Genomic DNA, 19434 nt, shown 5'->3' with positions numbered 1-19434 from the left:
ATCGCTGCAAAGTCAGAATTTCCAAGCAGTGTACATAAACAAAAATTTTTTTTAGAAAAAACACATACAGGAAATAAGAACAATTAAAAATACTCCGTAAGAACAGCAAAACTGCCTTAAAATGTCTGCTGGAATAAGGAAGCTCTTTGTCATGAGTCTGTAGGTCAGAAAGGAGAGTGCTTGTCTAATCTCAGTTAGGAGGGAATTCCACAGCCTTGGGCTCACCCGACTGAAAGTATGTCTCCTGGTCAGCCATGCAGCTGTGCCCTGGGAGACGATCAACAGAGACTCCCCCAAAGATCTTAGCGATCAGGTAGAGGTACAAGGGATCAGGCAGTCCTTAAGATACCCTGGACCCAACTTGTTAAGGGCCTTGTAAAATTAACACCAAAACCTTGATCATAGACTGGTAACATGTGGGCAGCCAGTGTGAGCTTTTAAGCACCAATGTTATGCGCTGGCAGAGTCCAGCCACAGCATTTTGGACCAGCTTTCACATTATTACCTCCCAAGGCATACAGCAGAGAGGTTTGCGTGCTTCCAGAATTGCTCGACTTTTAATAGTACTTACTTTTTCAGAACAAACTGAAGTGCCCAAACCCTGATGTTCACCAGCTGTGAAGAGGCACCAATTCATGCCAAGTGTTTGCCTTTTGCACCTCGCTCCTGTTGGTGGATAAGGGACACGGGTGGCGCTGTGGGTTAAACCACAGAGCCTAGGACTTGCCAATCAGAAGGTCGGCGGTTCGAATCCCCGCGATGGGGTGAGCTCCCGTTGTTCGGTCCCAGCTCCTGCCAACCTAGCAGTTCGAAAGCACGTCATAATGCAAGTAGATAAATAGGTACCACTCCAGCGGGAAGGTAAACGGCATTTCCGTGCACTGCTCTGGTTCACCAGAAGCGGCTTAGTCATGCTGGCCACATGACCTGGAAGCTGTACACCAGCTCCCTAGGCCAATAGAGCGAGATGAGCACCGCAACCCCAGAGTCGGCCATGACTGGACCTAATGATCAGGGGTCCCTTTACCTTTACCTGTTGGTGGATCTTGGGGTCCAACAAAACACAAGGCAGATCCCACACACCTGAAATCTGTCCTCCCCTGGTATAGACAGGAGAGTTCAGCAGAGCTGGGACCCGTAGTACTGCCAGAATATCCATAAGGTGGCAACACTAAAAGCAGTGTGCCATTTGTTTGTTATTGGATTAAAAACAAAACAAAAACGCCAATCTCGCTTTTTGGAAATAAAGTGTGTCCCTTGACAAGGGGTGTCATGATGCAGGAATTTCTCGTGCAACCAATTTTTAACAAGGCAGTCTGTTAATTCTATAGGCCTATGCCATCAACCTCGGGGAAGAAGAACCTTAACACAAGTCACAAAAGCAAACACAGGTATTTTCTTTTCCGAAAGAGAGAGAGAGAGAGATCGCCATGCCAAGGGTGTCCTGTGTCATCTTAAAGACCAACAGATTTATTGCTGCATAAGCTTTGATGGACAACTTCCATCAGCTGCATACCATAAAGAGATTCTTAAAGTTGGCTGTAACTTTTAAAGACAACCACAAAGGAATCAAAACCTGGCTTGGGTGCATCAATAAAACTATTTTTGAGACTACCACTACTAAAAAGGCCAGAAAGGAATCAGAATGAATACAAGGGTACTTTCAACACTTTGGAGTGTCTTCATTCTACAGTGCTACAACAAATTTTAGGTATCAGCTTCTTCTTTTTCTGGCAGCGCTCAACAGTACTCAGTACCATCAGCTTTCTGCCCCCTGCCCCAAATCTTGTGACGACCCTCGTGGTCTCTTCCAACTCTATGATTCAACTATTGCCTCCCCCATTCCATGCTCCCAGTTCCTAAGAAAAGGTTGATTAGGTGGCAAGGCAAGCATCAATGCTTTTATCCACTTGCAGTTTCCAGCCATGCAACAGAGCAAGGCTTCAGAGGCACCCACAGCGCAGGCACCTGGCTGTCACGCATGCGCACTACTTTCCCACTCTTTAGCCAGTGGCAGTGGTGGTGGGTGGGGCATGGAAGGAGGCAAAAACAATAAGTCTGGGGTACGGGGGGGAGGGATGCGGGTGGTGCTGTGGGTTAAACCACAGAGCCTAGGACTTGCTGATCAGAAGGTTGGCGGTTCGAATCCCCGCGACGGGGTGAGCTCCCATTGCTCAGTCCCAGCTCCTGCCAACCTAGCAGTTCGAAAGCACATCAAAGTGCAAGTAGATAAATAGGTACCACTCCAGCAGGAAGGTAAACGGCGTTTCCGTGCGCTGCTCTGTTTTGCCAGAAGCGGCTTAGTCATGCTGGCCACATGACCCGGAAGCTGTACGCTGGCTCCCTTGGCCAATAAAGCGAGATGAGCGCCGCAACCCCAGAGTCGGTCACGGCTGGACCTAATGGTCGGGGTCCCTTTACCTTTTACTTTACGGGGGGAAGGGGGATGCAGCCTCCGCAAGCCTGCGCATGTGCAGTCAGACAGCAGCACAGGTGCAGTGCGGCCCACCTGCTATGAAGGGACAGGACAGGACGGGTGGCTGCCTGGCTGCCTGGTCAGCCCATTGGGTGGCAGACATTTGGGGGGGTTCCCATGGACCCCCCCCCCTGTGAAAAGGCCAGTGGCAGTAGCAGGTGGGTTGCTATGAACCTGGTGAGTACCAACACCATTTTTCCAAGAAAAAAAGGCACTGGGTATCAGTAAGATGAGAGTGAGAGTGATGGAGCTGTTAGTGTTTTGGGCTAGGAGATAACGTTTCAAATCCTGACTCAGCCATTAAGTTCACTAGCTGACTTGAGCCAGTCACCATCTCTCAGCCTAACCTACCTCACAGGGTTGTTGAGAAGATGGAATGGGATGGCGGAAGGAGGGGATACACTTCAACTGGAGCAATTTGGAGGGGAAGTAGGGTACAAATGCCGTAACAATGTCAGAACTCTTTCCCGCTAAAGCATTACTGCACAAGATTGTCATGCAGAACTTTCTCTTCTACCAATCTGGCCTTGAACCATGCCAGGGTCACGACCAGGGGCTCAGGACCCCTACAGCAGGACCCACTAGCACTGAAGGCCCTCCATATGGGTCAGCTGGCTGTGTCAACCTCCATTTCAAAATTTCCAAGATGTTTTCCAATGAAACCATGTTAGGAATATAAGAAGAGCCATTTGAACCATCAATGGCCCAGCTAGTCCAGTATCCCATTCTCCCAGTAGCTAACCAGATGCCTATGGAAAGTTGGAAGCCTGGAAAAGAGGAGACCAAGACCTTCAAATATCTAAAGGGATGTCACATGGAAGATGGAGCAAGCTTGTTTTCTCCTGCTCTGGAAGATTCAAGTTACAAGACAGGAGATTCCGCCTAAACATCATGAAGAACTTTCTGATGGTAAGAGCTGTCAGATAGTAGAATGGACTTCCTTGAGAGGTTGTGGACTATCCTTCTTTGGAGGTTTTTAAGCAGAGGTTGGGTGGCCATCTGTCATGGATGCTTTAGTTGAGATTCCTGCATTTGAACTAGATGACACTTGGAGTCCCTTCCAATTCTCCAGTTCTTTGATTCTATGATAGCACCTAAGTGCAACAATAGTTGTGGCTCCCAGCAACTGATATTTAGGGACATATAGCCTATGACAGTGGAGGCAGAGCACAGACATTGCTCTGGGGCACAGTGAGAAATGGGCAGATCCCACCCCGCTTGGAGTGCTGCTGGCAGGAAAGCTTGAAGAGGCCCAGCCAGAAGGTGTGTTGTGCCCAGTTTATAGGGACGCAGGTGGCGCTGTGGTCTAAATTTCTGAGCCTCTTGGGCTTGCCGGTCGGAAGGTTGGCAGTTCGAATCCCCACAACGGAGTGAGCTCCCGTTGCTCTGTCCCAGCTCCTGCCAACCTAGCAGTTCAAAAGCACGCCAGTGCAAGTAGATAAATAGGTACCACTGCGGCGGGAAGGTAAACGGTGTTTCTGTGCCCTCTGGTTTCCGTCACAGTGTCCTGTTGCACCAGAACCAGTTTAGTCATGCTGGCCACATGACCCGGAAAGCTGTCTGTGGACAAATGCTGGTTCCCTGGGCCTGAAAGCGAGATGAGTGCTGCAACCCCATAGTCGCCTTTGACTGGACTTAACCGTCCAGGGGTCCTTAACTTTTTTTTTACCTTTTGTGCCCAGTTATTGATGCAAGGAACACAGAGACCCATCCTTGTCATTTTCCCCTTTCGTCCCCCAAAAGAAACAAAGGGAGAAAGCCCCACTTTCCCACCCCACATTTGAAACCCAAACTGACTCTCCTGACCCTCGTTGGAGCCAGCTGCCTTCATCCACATTCCAGCCAAAAATAATAACAGAAGAGACCAGTTTGGAGGAGAGTTAATCTAATCTTCATTGCTTCGGTTTTAAAATATCCTGCTTGGTTTTGGGTTTCTTGTTACATGGAGGGATATGTTTTTAGTGAGATAGGTCTTAGTGTAAAGGTCCTTCGTGGAAGGTTCATGTAACCAGATACCGAGGAAAGCCAGCTCTGCTGCAGTCCAAACAACACACACACACACACACACACAGAGAGAGAGAGAGAGAGAGAGAGAGAGAGAGAGAGAGAGAGAGAGAGAGACGGACAGACATCGGCATCTCCACAAGGCAACCCTTTGCAAGCAAGCTCTGCTAAAGCCGAACTCCCGACAGCCGTAATTATGTTAATGCCTCTGCAAAAACTATTTATAAATTGTGCTTCATTGTAGAAACCTGCAAAACGTGTCAGCAGCAGCTCCCTGATTCTTCCCACCCTCAAAAAAAGTTTACTTCTGATTTGAGAGAGAGAGATACCTGCATAATTACATTTCTTTCTCTCTCTCTTTTTAAAAAGAAGTCGACCCCTCACTCATACATTTTAAGGCATCAAGCCAATATTTTCTAGCTTCTGCTACTATTTTGCTATGAAGGAGACTGAAAATTTTACCCCTTAGGAGAAAATAGTTTAGGATACATTTCAGGGATGTGACATGAAATTTACACACCCATGCAGGCACATAGTAGTTTGCATTCTCAGGTGAATTGAACCAAATCACACTTCCTGGACAGATCACAGCCAGATCATAATGGAATTACCATATTTTTTGCTCTATAAGACTCACTTTTTCCCTCCTAAAAAGTAAGGGGAAATGTGTGTGCATCTTATGGAGCGAATGCAGGCTGTGCAGCTATCCCAGAAGCCAGAACAGCAAGAGGGATTGCTGCTTTCACTGCATAGCGATCCCTCTTGCTGTTCTGGCTTCTGAGATTCAGAATTTTTTTTTTCTTGTTTTCCTCCTCCAAAAACTTGTGGTCTGGTGCTTCTTATAGAGCAAAAAATATGGTATCCTTCAGTTTTCACACTTTTCCTGAATTTCTGCAACACAACTTTGAGTTCAAAGAGTCCCAAAATTTTAGGTTAAAAGCATGTAAAGACAGAGTCTCGCCCTCTTATATACCTAGTGATTACCGCACTCTGCAGGAGAGGACCTCTAGATCTCATCCTATCATTAGGTTTTTTGGTTAGAGCGTGGTGCTGATAACACCAAGGTTGCAGGTTCGATCCCTGTATGGGACAGCTGCATATTCCTACATTGCAGGGGGTTGGACTAGATGATCCTCAAGGTCCCTCCCAACTTTATGAATCTAAGTCTTCCTTGTGTGCTGCCACTTGGATCCAATTCTCTCCTGCCATATAGAGCCAAGGGCTATGCAGAAGAGCTCTTGTCCCTCCTTTATCCTGCTGTTCCTGAACAGCAGAAACATGCGCAGGGCACAATAAATCAATTTTACTGAAATCTTACATGTACCTGTATTCCTCAGTAAATGCAGTGGTGTCATCAGGGTAGGAATTTGGGGCAGAGGTCAAGGGTCCCATTCAGAAAAATGAAGCTGGGCTGACTTACTACACTTGAAATGATACACATTACAGTCCAAAGAAGGGACCACTGAGCCCTAAAGTCTAAACTTACAGTCGTACCTTTGATCCCGAATGCCCTGGAACTCGGATGTTTTGGCTCTTGGACGCCGCAAACCCGGAAGTGATTGTTCCAGTTTGTGAACATTCTTTTGGAACCCAAACATCTTACGGAGCTTCCACGGCTTTTGATTGGCTGCAGGAGCTTCCTGCAGCCAATCAGAAGCCGCGATTTGGTTTTCGAACATTTTGGAAGTCGAACAGAATTCCAGAATGGATTATGTTCGACTTCCAAGGCATGACTGTACTTTACTGCACCACTGAGAAAATTGGGGGCAGAGGAGAGAGGCTCAGCAATTGCTTACACAGGGCCCCCTCCAGGAAAGACTTTTACCACCAAGTCGTCAAGGGCGATTTCATCGATGGGCCTAAGACAGCCTTAGAATCAGAAAAGGTCACTTATCTAAAGCTGCAGCTCAAAGACCATCTCCTGCAAACAGCTTGCTCTAGGCAGCCATTGTTTATTCCACTGTTTATTCCAGGGTTGGAGATGATGGGAGCTGTGTCCAGAAACATGCATGCCCTCCAAGTATCCCTATTTTCCAGGGACAGTCCCAGAATTACGAAAAATTACAATTTGATCCAGGAATATCCCTATTTCCACCACCAGTGCCACCAGTGCCCAGCTTGGAGAGCAGGATGAGCTGGTATCAGCAATGGCAGAGGCCTCCCATTGCTTCTCCATGGCGACTGCCGCTGGCCTCCTCATTTGAGCAGCTTGTCCATGGAGGGGCAGGTCAGTTCTGTGTCCAGGGCAGCTGTTTACCAACTCCATCTGGTACCCAGACTGAGACCCTACCTGCCCGCAGACTGTCTCGCCAGAGTAGTGCATGCTCTAGTTATCCTCCTGCTTGGACTACTGCAATGTTCTCTATGTGGAGCTACCTTTGAAGGTGACTTGGAAACTACAACCAATCCAGAATGCGGCAGCTAGACTGGTGACTGGGAGTGGCTGCCGAGACCATATAACACCGCTCCTGAAAGAACTACATTGGCTCCCAGTACGTTTCCGAGCACAATTCAGAGTGTTGGTGCTGACCTTTAAAGACCTAAACGGCCTCGGTCCAGTATACCTGAAGGAGCGTCTCCACCCCATTGTTCTGCCTGGACACTGAGGTCCAGCGCCAAGGGCCTTCTGGCAGTTCCCTCCCTGCGAGAAGTGAGGTTACAGGGGACCAGGCAGAAGGCCTTCTCGGTAGTGGCCCCCACCCTGTGGAACACCATCCCATCAGATGTCAAGGAAATAAACAACTATCTGACTTTTGGAAGACATCTGAAGGCAGCCCTGATTAGGGAAGTTTTTAATGTCTGAGGTTTTATTGCTTTTTTATTATTATCATTAATTCTGTTGGGAGCTGCCCAGAGTAGCTGGGGAAACCCAGCCAGATGGGTGGGGTATAAATAATATATGTTGTTGTTGTTGTAGTAGTAGTGGCTGCCAGAGACCAGGCAAGGAGGAGAGGCTACTGCTGCCTCTGAAGCCTAGCCTCACATTATGTGTCAGCTCTGAGGTGTAGACAGGGGCAGATCCACTATGGTCAGAAAGAAAGAGGGAGTCTTGAAGAATGGAGGATGAAGTTGATGGACTATGCAGAATCAGACAAATTAACAGGAAGGATTCGAAACCTGCGGGACCAGAAATTTACCAAAGACTGGAGTAAATTTATGAACTATATGAAAAGTATTTGTGATGATCAGACGACGTTTGTAGGTTTGCAAGAAGTTCTGTGAGGAGTATTGTTGGAAATATTGTAAAAATGGAAAAGGGGAGATGATAAGTTAAGAGAGGTAAAGACAATATAAAATTAAGTAATGCATAAAAAGAGGTTAAGACGGAAGATCATCAGAGGTGCTGATGGAAGTCCACAAAAAAGTGTATTTGTAATAATTTGTGTTGTACGTTTTATAATTTGTATGTTAAAATTAATAAAAATGTATTCGAAAGAAAGAGGGAGTCTTGATTTTTTTATTTTAAAACAATGCTTTGTGTGTCCATGTCTAATTTTGCCCCTTTCTAAAATTTATTAAATGGGGTGTGTTTTTCTTTTTGTAAATCTGCCAAAGAATAAAATAAAATAAAATCAGGATTGAGGGGTTTTCTCAGGACATTGGAAGGCATGTGTGATGCAGCTCATTGATGTAGTGGCGGTAAAAATGCTCTGCTGGGGAGGGCAAAAATGGGGTGTTGAGGGAGGTTAGTGGCGTGGTAGTGAGAAATGTCCCTATTTCCATCTGAGGAGTGTTGGAGGATATGCATCTGAAGGGCCACAGGTTTCCCACTTCAGTTTACTCACACTGCTGAAGTTGAGCCAACAGGACAAAAAGGTTTCCTTGCTACTGTCTCGCTTTCGGCTGTAAACAATGCACAGTGGTACCTCGGTTTAAGAACTTAATTCGTTCTGGAGGTTCGTTCTTAACCTGAAACTGTTCTTAACCTGAGGTACCACTTTAGCTAATGGGGCCTCCCGCTGCCGCCGCACCGCCGGAACACGAATTCTGTTCTCACCCTGAAGCAAAGTTCTTAACCCGAGGTACTATTTCTGGGTTAGCGGAGTCTGTAACCTGAAGCGTATGTAACCCGAGGTAAAACTGTACCTATGAAGCCAGCAGAGCTTGCTTCTGAGTGTAGGATCACCCTGGGAATCTAAACCCTTTAAGTTCAGGTTCCAACAGATCAACGACTTCCACAGTTTCACTTTTATGTCCCCTCCTCTTAAATACATCAGGCATCTTGTTCTTGAACACAAACTTTGAATGCATCAAGAAGCAAAGTGCCAAGTGTCTCTGCAGCACTGATGCAATTGTGTTCCTTATGAATTGAGCCTAGAATCAGAAGTCTGCAAAGCTTTTATTTGTGAATAAAAAACAAACAAACACTATTCATTTTTACATATTCATCGCAAACCCATTCCTCTCTCTGCACAGAAGAGGAACCTTGAAATTAATGAACCTCAGTTGGCTCTGGAAAGTCTACTCTGAGCAGGGCAAGCGTTGGACACAACGGAAAGTTTGCAGAAGTACAAACAGGGAAAAACAAATAATGCATGTGTATGTAAGACAGGGCACAGCCCAATGAAAACGGAGTAGGCTCAGTGGGCACAGACTGTCAGCAACTGGGAAATGAAAACTGGAGAGGGGAGGAATGGAATATCTGGAAAGGGCATGGCTGGCTGGCTGGCACGCTGAAGAGGAGCATTCCACATTGCTACATTTTATTGCAGCACCTATTTGTATTAAGCCTCGGGAGCAGTAGCCTGCATGGCGACAGCCAGGCGCGCAGGAAAGTGGCATCCTGGTTGGCATGAACGAGTGTGTGATGCAGAGAAGGCAGGAGTGCTGTTGCAAGAGGGGCACAGAGCACGATAAGATGGTATAAATGGGAAGAGAGCAGAGCAGGCTATAGAACACAAAGAGGCGGGGAAAACACTTGAAAATGCATACATCTCAACCTGGCATAAGTCATCTGAGGCTTCTAGTTTAAAAAATAAAAATAGATAAAATTAAAAACAAACAAGTATGAAACCTATGCTTCTCATCCCCCTCTAGTGGCTATTTCCTATAGAGTAGCTAAGATGATTATACTGGCAGCTGCAGCTGTAAGTGGACCGCTGTTTCTGCTCCGGGTCTGTTCACAGTACCGCTTAATCTGCACCCAGTTTTTGAAGCCACATTCACACACCACTAGCAACAAACCATAGAGATCCTGCATTTTCTTTTCTTTTTTCATACTTTACAAAGTTGTTGTGGTACTTCACCAGATCTTAACCTATTAAAGTGTTTGTAAGAATGGATTCCAAATATCATTGAATTTGTCCACGGCAAGTCTGCGTTTATATGCAAGTTGTTCATATGCTGCGAGTTTGTATAAGTCTTCAATCCAATCAGAGAAGGGAGCCACATTTTTTATTTTCCCAGTTCATCAGTATCAGTCTTTCTGCTGTGGTCAGGGCACGAAGAGTCCACTCATATTGTCCTTTCGTAAGGTTCCATGTGCCTGTATTTTCTTGACAAATGTTGCTGCTTGATGCATTTTTCCTCAAACCGGCTTCAATCAGACTATTGTATTTAATAGACTATTGTATTTTAATATTCTGTTGGAAGCTGCCCAGAGTGGCTGGGGAAACCCAGCCAGATGGGCGGGGTATAAATATATCATCATCATCATCATCATCATCATCATCATCAGACTAGAAAACTGGAGCGGTTATGGGAGCATACCCTAACAGCCATGGCATTTTATATATTCGTCTTGTTCATTCATCTCTCATTTATTTATTGCATTTGTGTTCTACCTTTTCATCCAAGGAACTCGAGATGGCATCCATTGTTCTCCTCCCTTTATCCTTACAACAACCCTGTGAAGTAGGTCAGGCTAAGAGGCAGTGGTTGACCCGGGGTCACCCAATGAGCTTCTTGGCCAAGTGGAGATTTGACCCCTAATCTCCTAGGTCCTAGCTAGTCCCACGCCCTAATCACGATGCCACATCTGCATGCATGTGCAGTTGGCAACTTCAGGAAGAGGCGGGGCAGTTGGGGTTGCAGGGGTGGGGAAGCCAAAAAGGTCATGTGCATTGGGTGAAGAGTCTTGCCCCCTCTCTAATGTAAACATCATGCACATGCATCTCCAAAAGCACTGGAGACGGGTAATTGCCTGGCTGTGTTTTAAGCCACTAATGTGAACATCCCCTTAGATTACATGTGAGGTCTGTGCAGAATGCTACCCTTGAATTTCATGGCCCTTCAGCTCCATATGCATGGTCAGCGCTTTTCGTTTCGAGATACAACACAGGTAAAGGCTTCACACGTGTGATGTAGGTTCTTTAGCACGAACCAGGATACAGGACCTATCCAGATGTGTGTGGAGGAATCAAGATGCTGGACCACAGCTCATAAATCTTCTGGACATGCTGCCTGCAAGCTCATGGGAGTTGTAGTCCAACAACATCCATAAGGCCACCAATTCCCTACCTGGGCTCTAGTCTAGCTGTTCTTAAGAGAGGAACAACTGCTTTGTTGAGCTGTCTGTAAACACAGCTCTAAGTTCTGCACAGAAAAAGGTGTGCAGAATTAATTGAGGGGCCGGAGAGACTCACCTATGAGGAAAGATGAAGAACATTGGGGGATTTTGAGTTGAGAAGAAAGTAGATTAAACAAGGATAATATATCTAGAAATAAGCATGGTGTAGAGAAAGTGGGTAGCAGTTTTACTCCCTCACTCATAAGTCATCCAGTGAATCTGAATGACAGATTTTAGGACAGACAAAAGGGAGCATTTCTTCACACAGCATAGATCAAAATGTGGGATTTGGCCATAGCTGTCAACTTTTTCCCTTTTTTGCGAGGAATCCTATTCGGAATAAGGGAATTTCCCGTAAAAAAGGGGAAAGTTGACAGCTATGGATTTGGCCCCACGAGATCCAATGAGAGATGGCCACCAATTTGGGAAGATTTAAAAAGGGGATTAGCTTTACCATCTAATGACTTTGTTTAGCAATGGCTACCAGACATCATGGCTGCGTATTGCCACCAGCACCAGTGGTGACATGCCTCTGAATGCCAGTGTCTGGGGTACAGCATCAGGAGAGGGCTACTGTACCCACAGACACCTGCATGGTCACTGCAGGGGGACAGGCTGTTGGACTGGACAGATCTCTGATCAGATTCAGCAGGACTTTCCCTACATTCATCTTTCCTTCATCTTCGACCTTGAATAGCACCCACGTCTCCCCAAGGTGCAACTGAGCTCATTTTCATTCCAGGCCATTAAATTCCAGAGGGTCATTAAAAGGAAGCCAGGAGCAGGCAGAAACGCTATGGGATCTGCACGGGTTGGGCTATGTGAGCCACAAGAAGCTTCTCCATTGCCCCATAAGTTCAGGGATGCAGGCCATGGTGCCTTGTGGCTGGGATCTACCTCCACGGCCTGTGGATACTGGCTGCTAGGAATCACAAATGCACTCTTGCACTCAACTCCCGCTGGTTGCACTGTTTTCCTAGTGGCATCTGGCTGCCCACAGTGGGAAAGGGATGTTGCACTAACTGGGCCTTTGGCCTCATGCAGCAGAGCTCTTCCTATGTCGGGCTTAAGTCTTGTTAAGGTAGCTACAGACAGCAAAAGGCATGGGGCAGCAATGGGGCAGGGAGGGAGCAGAGTTCAGCTTATGTTGATGAACCTTATACATCCCTCAAACAGTGACCTACATTTCCACATAATAGGTCCCAGATTCACTTCTTCACATCTTCAGTGGAAAGGATCAGAGGCATCAAGATATCTCCCCAAGACCTTTGAAGAGCTGCTGCCAGTCAGCTGCACAAAACGCTAGGCTGGGTGGACCAATACTCTTCGCTCAGAACAAGATAGTGCCATGAGCTTCGTATCAGAGATCAATAAAGGAGCAAGAGTGTGTTGGTGCTATCTCATTGGCTCAAGGCTGTAGATCTGTTTTTGGCAGCGGCCCAGATGAAAGGATACACCAGAGTGTCTGATTTCTACTTGAGATATTTATTTATTTTTCCTATTAAAAACTTCTAAAAATATGAAGGCTAATTTAAAGTTGAAATGGATGAAGCCAGACACTTCAGACTTATGAAGCCCAGCACTCAAGGACTCCATGCAACCTTATTTTGTAGCAATACTTTATAATCTGATATTGAATTCTATGTTGGTTGGTTTCACTCACTCACTCACTCTCTCTCACACATACACTACCTTCCAAAATAACTCTACAATCAGGCTAAGTTATGTCAGTCACAAACTACTCCTATTTCAGTTTATTCTGACTGCAACTATGAAGTGGGGTTGGTTTGTCATAGTTAACATTTTTGGCAGGAGCTGAGTTGTGGGCAGTGGAGGGGGAGAGGCGGAGCTAGAAGCAGGGATGACACAAACAGATTTCAACATGCTGCAAGGAAGTGATTGCAAGTCTCTCCCCTGCTGTTGATGTACATGCGTAAGAGACACAAATACTGTGCTTGTAATGAGGTTAATATAAATGTACAGCAAACAAAGGAAGGTGTATTTACAGCTGCATTTCACCCTCCTTGCAGTTGTCACTCGTCCAAAGACGCATTCTATCCAAACAAGATCTGAGCCCTCCGACATCTCTTTTGTAGACTCTCTCTTGTCCACAGTGACTCCCTTAACCCTATAACTCTGGTCCGTCTGCATCATCCACACACCGACCCTTTCCTTCACTTGGTCTACCCTCCACTCTGGTCTGCAATGAAACTGACCAGTTTCACTGGTGTGGAAGTCGTTCCTGCTGTAGATGGACTGAAATGGAGTGGAGAACTAGGTTCACCACCTTGAGCTCCTTGGAAGGCAGGCAGACTGTAAGGGCAATAAGCAGCATTCCATTTTTACCACAGAAGTATAGGCCATTCTAGCTTAAGAAGGCTGCTACCCAAAAACTCTTTCCCATACACGTTTTCCTCCATGTTAGTTTCCATTGGTCTTTCGTTCCCCAGATGAGTTGGGGGAATTAGGGAGAATGGTCAGCAGTTCATTTCCATCGGGAACATGTGGTGCATTGGTTAGAGCAGGAGATGGGAACTTTTGGTCCTCCAGATGTTGGTGGCCCATCAGCTATAGTAAGCATATCAAATGCCCAGGGCAGATGAGAGATGCAGTTCACCAACATCTGGAGGGCCAAAAAATCCCCACATCTGAGTTAGAGTGTAGGACCAGAGATAAAATCCCCACTTGACCATGAAACTCACTGGGTGACCTTGGGCCAACTCTCAGCCCAACCTACCTCACAGGGTTGTTCGTGGGGGTAATAGAGGGAGAGAGGGAGACAAGAACGCCATCTTGTGTTCCTTGGAGGAAAGTTAGCATATAAATGCAATAAACCAACAAGGTTGAGAAATGTCCAGGTCCTAACCACATTTCTGGAGTTGAGGACTACCCACCCACCCTCAGGTAATTCTGGGGATCGCTGTATGCATGGATAGTGCTGGGTGAATACAGATAACAGGCAGGGCTGTATCTTCAGGCTCTCACAACCTAACCAGACTTCAAAATACAAGGAGTTTTCCTCCATAGGGCTTGTTTGAAGACCAAGGCACAACTGCCAGCAAGAGCTTGCCACTGTGCTGTAGCGGTTGAAGAGCCAGACTAAGCAGCAGCAAGATCCAGATTCAGATCCCAGCCGAGCTGTAAGAAATCAACTGTGTGACCTTGGGCCAGTCACTGTCCCTGGCCTAAGCTGCTTTGCAGGGCTGCCGTGAAGCTCAATGGGTGAGGACCTCAATGTGTAAGTCTAAGGTTAAAGAAATGACAGGTCTTTGGAAGGCAGGAAAGGAACTATCCTAGATAAGGAAAGACAGGAGAGGAGGAGGAGAATGGTCTAAAGGGAGATTTTAATCAGTATGTTCCAGTCACTATACTTGGGCTTCTCTGAAAAGAAGCACCCCAAGTGTAACACTGATTATATCCCAAGGTGAAGACCAGGAAACTCAGCTTAGTTTAAAATCACCTTTATGCACAATTGGTTTAGCCTTGACGTTCCACACCGTACTCCCCTTCTCCTTAAGTCAATTTCAAATCCTTTAAGCTAACTCAGTCTTCCCCAACGCGGTGCCCTCCAGCTGATTTGTGCTACAACTGGAGGAGACCAGGTGAGCAAAGGCTGGAAGAGGAATCCAGCCAAAGAGAGAAAGTGGGAGCTTTGGTGTTGGGTGTTTTTTCCTTTTCCTTTTAAGTTATTATTAAAAGCCAGTCCAGCAGATCTTCTGCTCAGCCCCACTGGGGGATAAACATGGTGCAATACACTCCTTTTATTTCATCACCAGCTTTGCTGCAAGTGTTTTTGTCCAATCTTTTTTGCTCCTGAACTGGGGAGGCAACTGGGTTTGGGAGTTCATCAAAGGCAGCTTTTGGACCCTTTTGGAGGTGGGGGCAGACACGGGTCTTTGCGGGGGGGGGGTGACATGCAGGCAAAAACAGCCGCAGGCAGCCAGAGAAATAAGCTGGGAATAGAGGGGGGGGGACAGACAGAGAAAGGAAGAATGAACGGCGCCAGCCCAACAAGCCCCCATCGGGACCACAGATCCCAAGAAACGGAGAGATGTTCTCTAAGGAAAGGAAGAGGAGCTGTTAACCGGAATGGTTAGTCTGCTGGAGCCTCAAACAAACAAACAAAGTGATTTCTTGAGGTCACCACGCACCAATGAGATTTCATAACTTATTGCTATTTCTCCGAGATCCCGGCTTGCATGACCTATTGTCTTGGGAGGGGGGCGGCGTGGAAGAGAGAGACAGGAGAGAGAATCGAAGACATAACAAACGCCGAGCGAGGCAAACACGCCGAGGGTGAGAGACGCACAACTCAGAAAACGACAGCACAGATTTCCAAGCCGGCCTCCGCCTTCCTGTTCCCTCTCCAGCGAGTCAAAGGGAGGGAGAAGATAAGCCGGGACCAGAGCTCTCTCCGAAGACCCTCTCCAGATGGGGATGATCACAAGAAATATAATATATATATATATATACACTGTATATAACTACATATATAATTGCATTTTTATCATCGGATCAGCATGATCACAACAAAAATAATAATAAATTATATTGCTTTTTAAAAATAATAATATCACAGTGCTGCTAGTTTTATTTATTTAAAATTTTTATTAACAACTTCCTGCGAAACCAACTCGCCTAGAGCCCAATCGTGGGAGCGAAATAATGTCTAACGCAGCAGCGGGATCCAACCCACGTTTACCCAGAAGTCCCACCTAGTTCAAAAGCGTTTATTGCTAAGAAGCGCTGCCCTAGGTGCGGGAAAAAGAGAGCCACCGATTTCCTGACGGTGGTTGTTTTTTTTCGGAGGGGGATGGCGAAATGAGACTTAAAAACAGCTTCGCGACGTTTAAAGAAATAGATGGATCTTCGTTTGAGAAAACGGCCTCGAAACTCTGCCAAGTCGGCGGAGCGCCCCGGCGAAGGCGTCCGCGCCCCCATCACCCCCGCCCCGGTTGCCCAGTTCCACGATGCTCCTCGTTCCCACCGGCAGCGCGGACCGGATCGCAGCCTCGCGCAAGAGATCCGCTCGCCAACGAACTCCCTAGCCGGCAACGTACAGATAGGAAGATCTTTTTGTTGCTCAGGCGGAACAGCCCGGGAGCGCGATTCTCCCTGCTCTCCGGCGAGCGCCTGGCCGGAGTTTCTCTACCGGGAGTCGGGCGCCGCCCGAGGAGGTGAGCGACCCTGCCCAAGCCTGGCTCTGCTCCCCCGGCCCCACTCGCGTCCCCGGGCGCCTGCCGTCCTGCAAGGCTCGGGCGGGGAGAGAGCCAGCGAGCGAGCGCAGCCTGTTCTCCCCCCGCGGCGACGCGCGCCCCTTTGTCTCTTCGGCAGACGGAGCAAGCCAGCAGGAAAGGAGAGCCGGAGAAAGTCTGCCTGAACGAGCGGCACCAGCTCGGCCTCGGTCACCGGGGCCCCCGCCCAGGTTGGCGGGGGTGGTCGCCGCCTCTGCCTCGGGCGCCCCTCCAGCAGAGCGCCGCCGCCGTCCCCCGCCTCCTCCCCACCTGCTCCCTCGCCAGCCAGCCAGCCAGCCGCGCGCCCTAGCCGGAGAGCCCCGGCCGTCCCCGTCGCGCAATCGGCTGGATCTCCCTTCAGCAGGCCGTGCTGACAACTCGGCCCAGGGACCCCCCAGCAGCGGATCTCCGGCCCAGCGCGAGGCCCCGTTGAAGAATCCGGCAACAAGCCCCCTCCTCCCCAATCGCTCCGCCAAAATATGCTCCAAAACCCCCCACATAGGCCGCCGGCCGCCAAGTCTCGTGGCGCCCTGAGCGAGGGTCTCTCCCCAACACCGCCACCTCGAACTGCGTTCTCCCGGCTCCCCGAGCGAGCCAGCGGCAGCTTCCCGGGCGCTCTTCCCGACTCTGCCTCCGAAGAAGCAGCAGCCCCCGCCGAGGTGCATCCCAAAAGTTGGACGACGACGCGTCTCGGAAGCAGCCCGCCTCCGCCACTGCCGGCACTCGGAGCCGTCCAAAGCGCTACCGGCGAGGCTTCCCTAACCTTCTCCTGCACCGCTCGCGGCTCAAAAGTACGAAAAGGGGGGGTCATTCTTTCCCCGCGCCCCAAGCCTATCACCTTCAAAGCGCCCACAAATTCGTCTCCCGCCACCGCACCCCGCACAGCCTCCAGAAGTCGGGTCTCCATCTCCTCGACCCCTCTTCTCTCCTTTCCCGACCCGTCCTCTCTCAACTTTGCGGTTCCGCCAGCCTCGCCTCCAAAAGGCAGCCCCGCAAACCTTCCGCATCTCGCGCCTCTCCTCACCCCTTCCTATCTCCGCCCCCTAGAACCCCATGCCAGTCTCTCTTCCCCCCTCCCCACATTCCACTCGGCCTTGGAGGGTCCCCTTTGCGCCTCCGAACCCAGTTCTTGCGCCTTCGACAGCTTCGGGAGATCTCTGGGCGCCTGCCTCTCCCCAAACACCCCACCGCCGCTCCACCGAGCCTCGCACCTGCAGAGGAACCCAGAAAGACGCCCGCCCGCCCGTCTCCAAACACATCCTCACGGAGTCCTTTCCATCTCTGCCCTCCTCGACGGGACCGTCCCTACCAAGCCCGCTTTGTCCCCCCACGAAAGTCGTTCTCCCTCCGTCCGTTACCACCCCCCGCCCGCCCCCGCCGGCTGCTCGGTTGTCCTGCCCGTCAAAGGCTCAGAGCTCAGCCAAAGTCCCTGGCTCGGGAGAAGGAGGAGGGAGGAAAAGAGAAACCGGGGGGCGTCTCCCCGACGGCGCTGCACGGAAAGCCCCCGCGTGCCCCCTTTCCCTCCCCTGCTCGCAAGCCTGGCTCGTGGCCGGTGCCTGCTGCCCAGCCAGCTGCAAGCACAGCAGCGGGAGCAGCTGCTGCTGCTGCTGCTGCGAGCGCAGAGCCCGCTTTGCCCGCCCCTGCGAGTCTGCGACGCGCCGCGACTCGGCTCCCTGAATGACAGCTTACCTGCATGCCAATCTTCATCAGACTGACACCGGCCTGACAGCGCAGCCTATACTCACTGCCTGGCCCTGCCGCGCGTCAGCCCGGCCCCGCCCTCGACGGGCACACCTCCTCCTGCCGCCCGCGCACCGCCCCCAGCCCGGCCCCGAGCGCTGGTGCTCGACAGGCGAAGCGCGCACCCGCGCGCACTCGCGCTCCCAGCCGGCTTGTCTCCCCCTAGCGGACTCGCTCGCCTTTCAAGCGGCCGCCTCCGCTGCTAAGAGGAGATCCTTTCCCCGAGCTTTTTGCCTGCTGGCGTCTAGAGATGCTCTCCCAGTGGGTCCCAAAACAGGGCGTCTCTAGCTCTCTACTTTGAGGGAAGGAAGGGGCACAGTCCGGCAGGTGCGGCTTGCCGGAAGAAAATCCTTGGTAGTTCTTCTTGTTCCAGTTCTGGAGGAATGTTGCGGCTTAAAGAGTTGCCAACTTATCGGTTTCTGTGCACTAAACTGCACAGCACTGCCTGCCCTGATTCCGGCGGATTCCTGCATGTTGAGGTTTCTGAAAAGGGCACACAGGACTAGGAGAGACTGGATTTTAATGCTGGCTGGTTGCCTCCACCCCGCCTGTATTTTTACCGGAGAGTGAGTCCCAAAGCTGTTCTCTTTCTTCCAGTTGATCCGAGAGGGAATGGGGAAAATAACATAACCACTTGTTGGTAGCCTTTGTTCGTTAAAATTGGCAATTATCTTACACTCCCTTCCCTGCCTCTGTTTAAAAAGGCCACAGTACTGAGGTTTTTGGAAATATGCAAATTTATTTAAAGTTAATTAACAATTAATCTGTCAGAAGGCGGAAGATCAATCAATTAAAATTCTTCAATCAGTGACAGCCCTGCTCAAATCTTTCGTGATATTATTACAGTTCTTTGGAAACAGATATAGGCTGGGATATTTTGGGAGGTAGGGGAGGAAGAAAAACAATGTGCTTTGGGGCTTTTGCCCTTCCAGATAAATCGGGGTGGGGAACCTGTGGCCCTCCAAATTTTGTTGAACTTCAACACTCATCATCCAGCCCAGCTAGGCCAATGGTCAGCCATGATGGGAGTTGTAGTCCAACAGAATGTGGAGAGCCACAGGCCCCTTCCCACCACTGCTTTAGACCAAAAGCATAAAGAGTACATGTTTACCCGGAAGCACACGTCTGTGTACACATTGTACCTTTGATGCACATTCGCAGCACTTCCTTTTCCTCGGGGGGTTCTGGGCTCTGCAGTTTGTTAAGGGTTTCTGGGAAAGGTTACTCTGTGGTGCCCAGAATTCGCTGAGGGAAAGAACGTGCCGAAATGTGCTTTAAAGGTATAGTGTGTGCACAGCCCCCGGCCAAATGTGACACTGCCTCTGCACACTGAAAAGCTGCATGTAAAAGATTCCACCATGTGCTACTTTCACGCTCACTGCTGTTCTGTGATAGGGGGAAAATATACCTGATGAAATGTTGCCTTCTATGCAACCTCCTAAGAAGTACAGTGGTACCTCAGATTAAGAACT

At 49.1% G+C, this 19434-nt stretch overlaps 2 protein-coding genes across 7 annotated transcripts in view; one reads left to right on the top strand and one right to left on the bottom strand.

Annotated features, from left to right (window-relative positions):
• Positions 1–18032, bottom strand: part of PKNOX2 (PBX/knotted 1 homeobox 2) — a 439557-nt gene extending 421525 nt beyond the window's left edge. For 5 of the 6 annotated variants that reach the window (XM_053367525.1, XM_053367526.1, XM_053367521.1 and 2 more), the window contains exon 1: positions 17912–18031. The gene's annotated coding sequence lies outside the window, so the exon portion shown is untranslated. Of the gene's footprint in view, positions 1–17911 lie in introns of all 6 variants that reach the window. The other variant, XM_053367533.1, reaches the window with a different exon arrangement.
• LOC128403148 (serine/arginine repetitive matrix protein 1-like) lies at positions 15850–18775 on the top strand. Its single transcript, XM_053367809.1, has 3 exons — positions 15850–16165; positions 16323–16663; positions 16725–18775. The coding sequence occupies exons 1-3, from the start codon at positions 15850–15852 to the stop codon at positions 17901–17903; spliced, it is 1836 nt and encodes a 611-aa protein (XP_053223784.1). The 3' UTR covers positions 17904–18775.
• The last annotated feature ends 659 nt before the right edge of the window (positions 18776–19434 follow it).

Source organism: Podarcis raffonei, chromosome 15 (genome assembly GCF_027172205.1).
Source record: "Podarcis raffonei isolate rPodRaf1 chromosome 15, rPodRaf1.pri, whole genome shotgun sequence".
NCBI classification, from domain to species: domain Eukaryota; kingdom Metazoa; phylum Chordata; class Lepidosauria; order Squamata; family Lacertidae; genus Podarcis; species Podarcis raffonei.
This window is presented reverse-complemented; position numbering and strand designations above follow the sequence as displayed.

Excerpts from the sequence above, each read along its gene's own strand:
- LOC128403148 (XM_053367809.1), top strand. The coding sequence starts at position 15,850 with ATGGATCTTCGTTTGAGAAAACGGCCTCGAAACTCTGCCAAGTCGGCG. Across the intron at positions 16,166-16,322 it reads GTCGGGCGCCGCCCGAGGAG|ACGGAGCAAGCCAGCAGGAA; the intron begins GTGAGCGACCCT and ends TCTCTTCGGCAG. Across the intron at positions 16,664-16,724 it reads AGGCCCCGTTGAAGAATCCG|GCCGCCGGCCGCCAAGTCTC; the intron begins GCAACAAGCCCC and ends CCCCCCACATAG.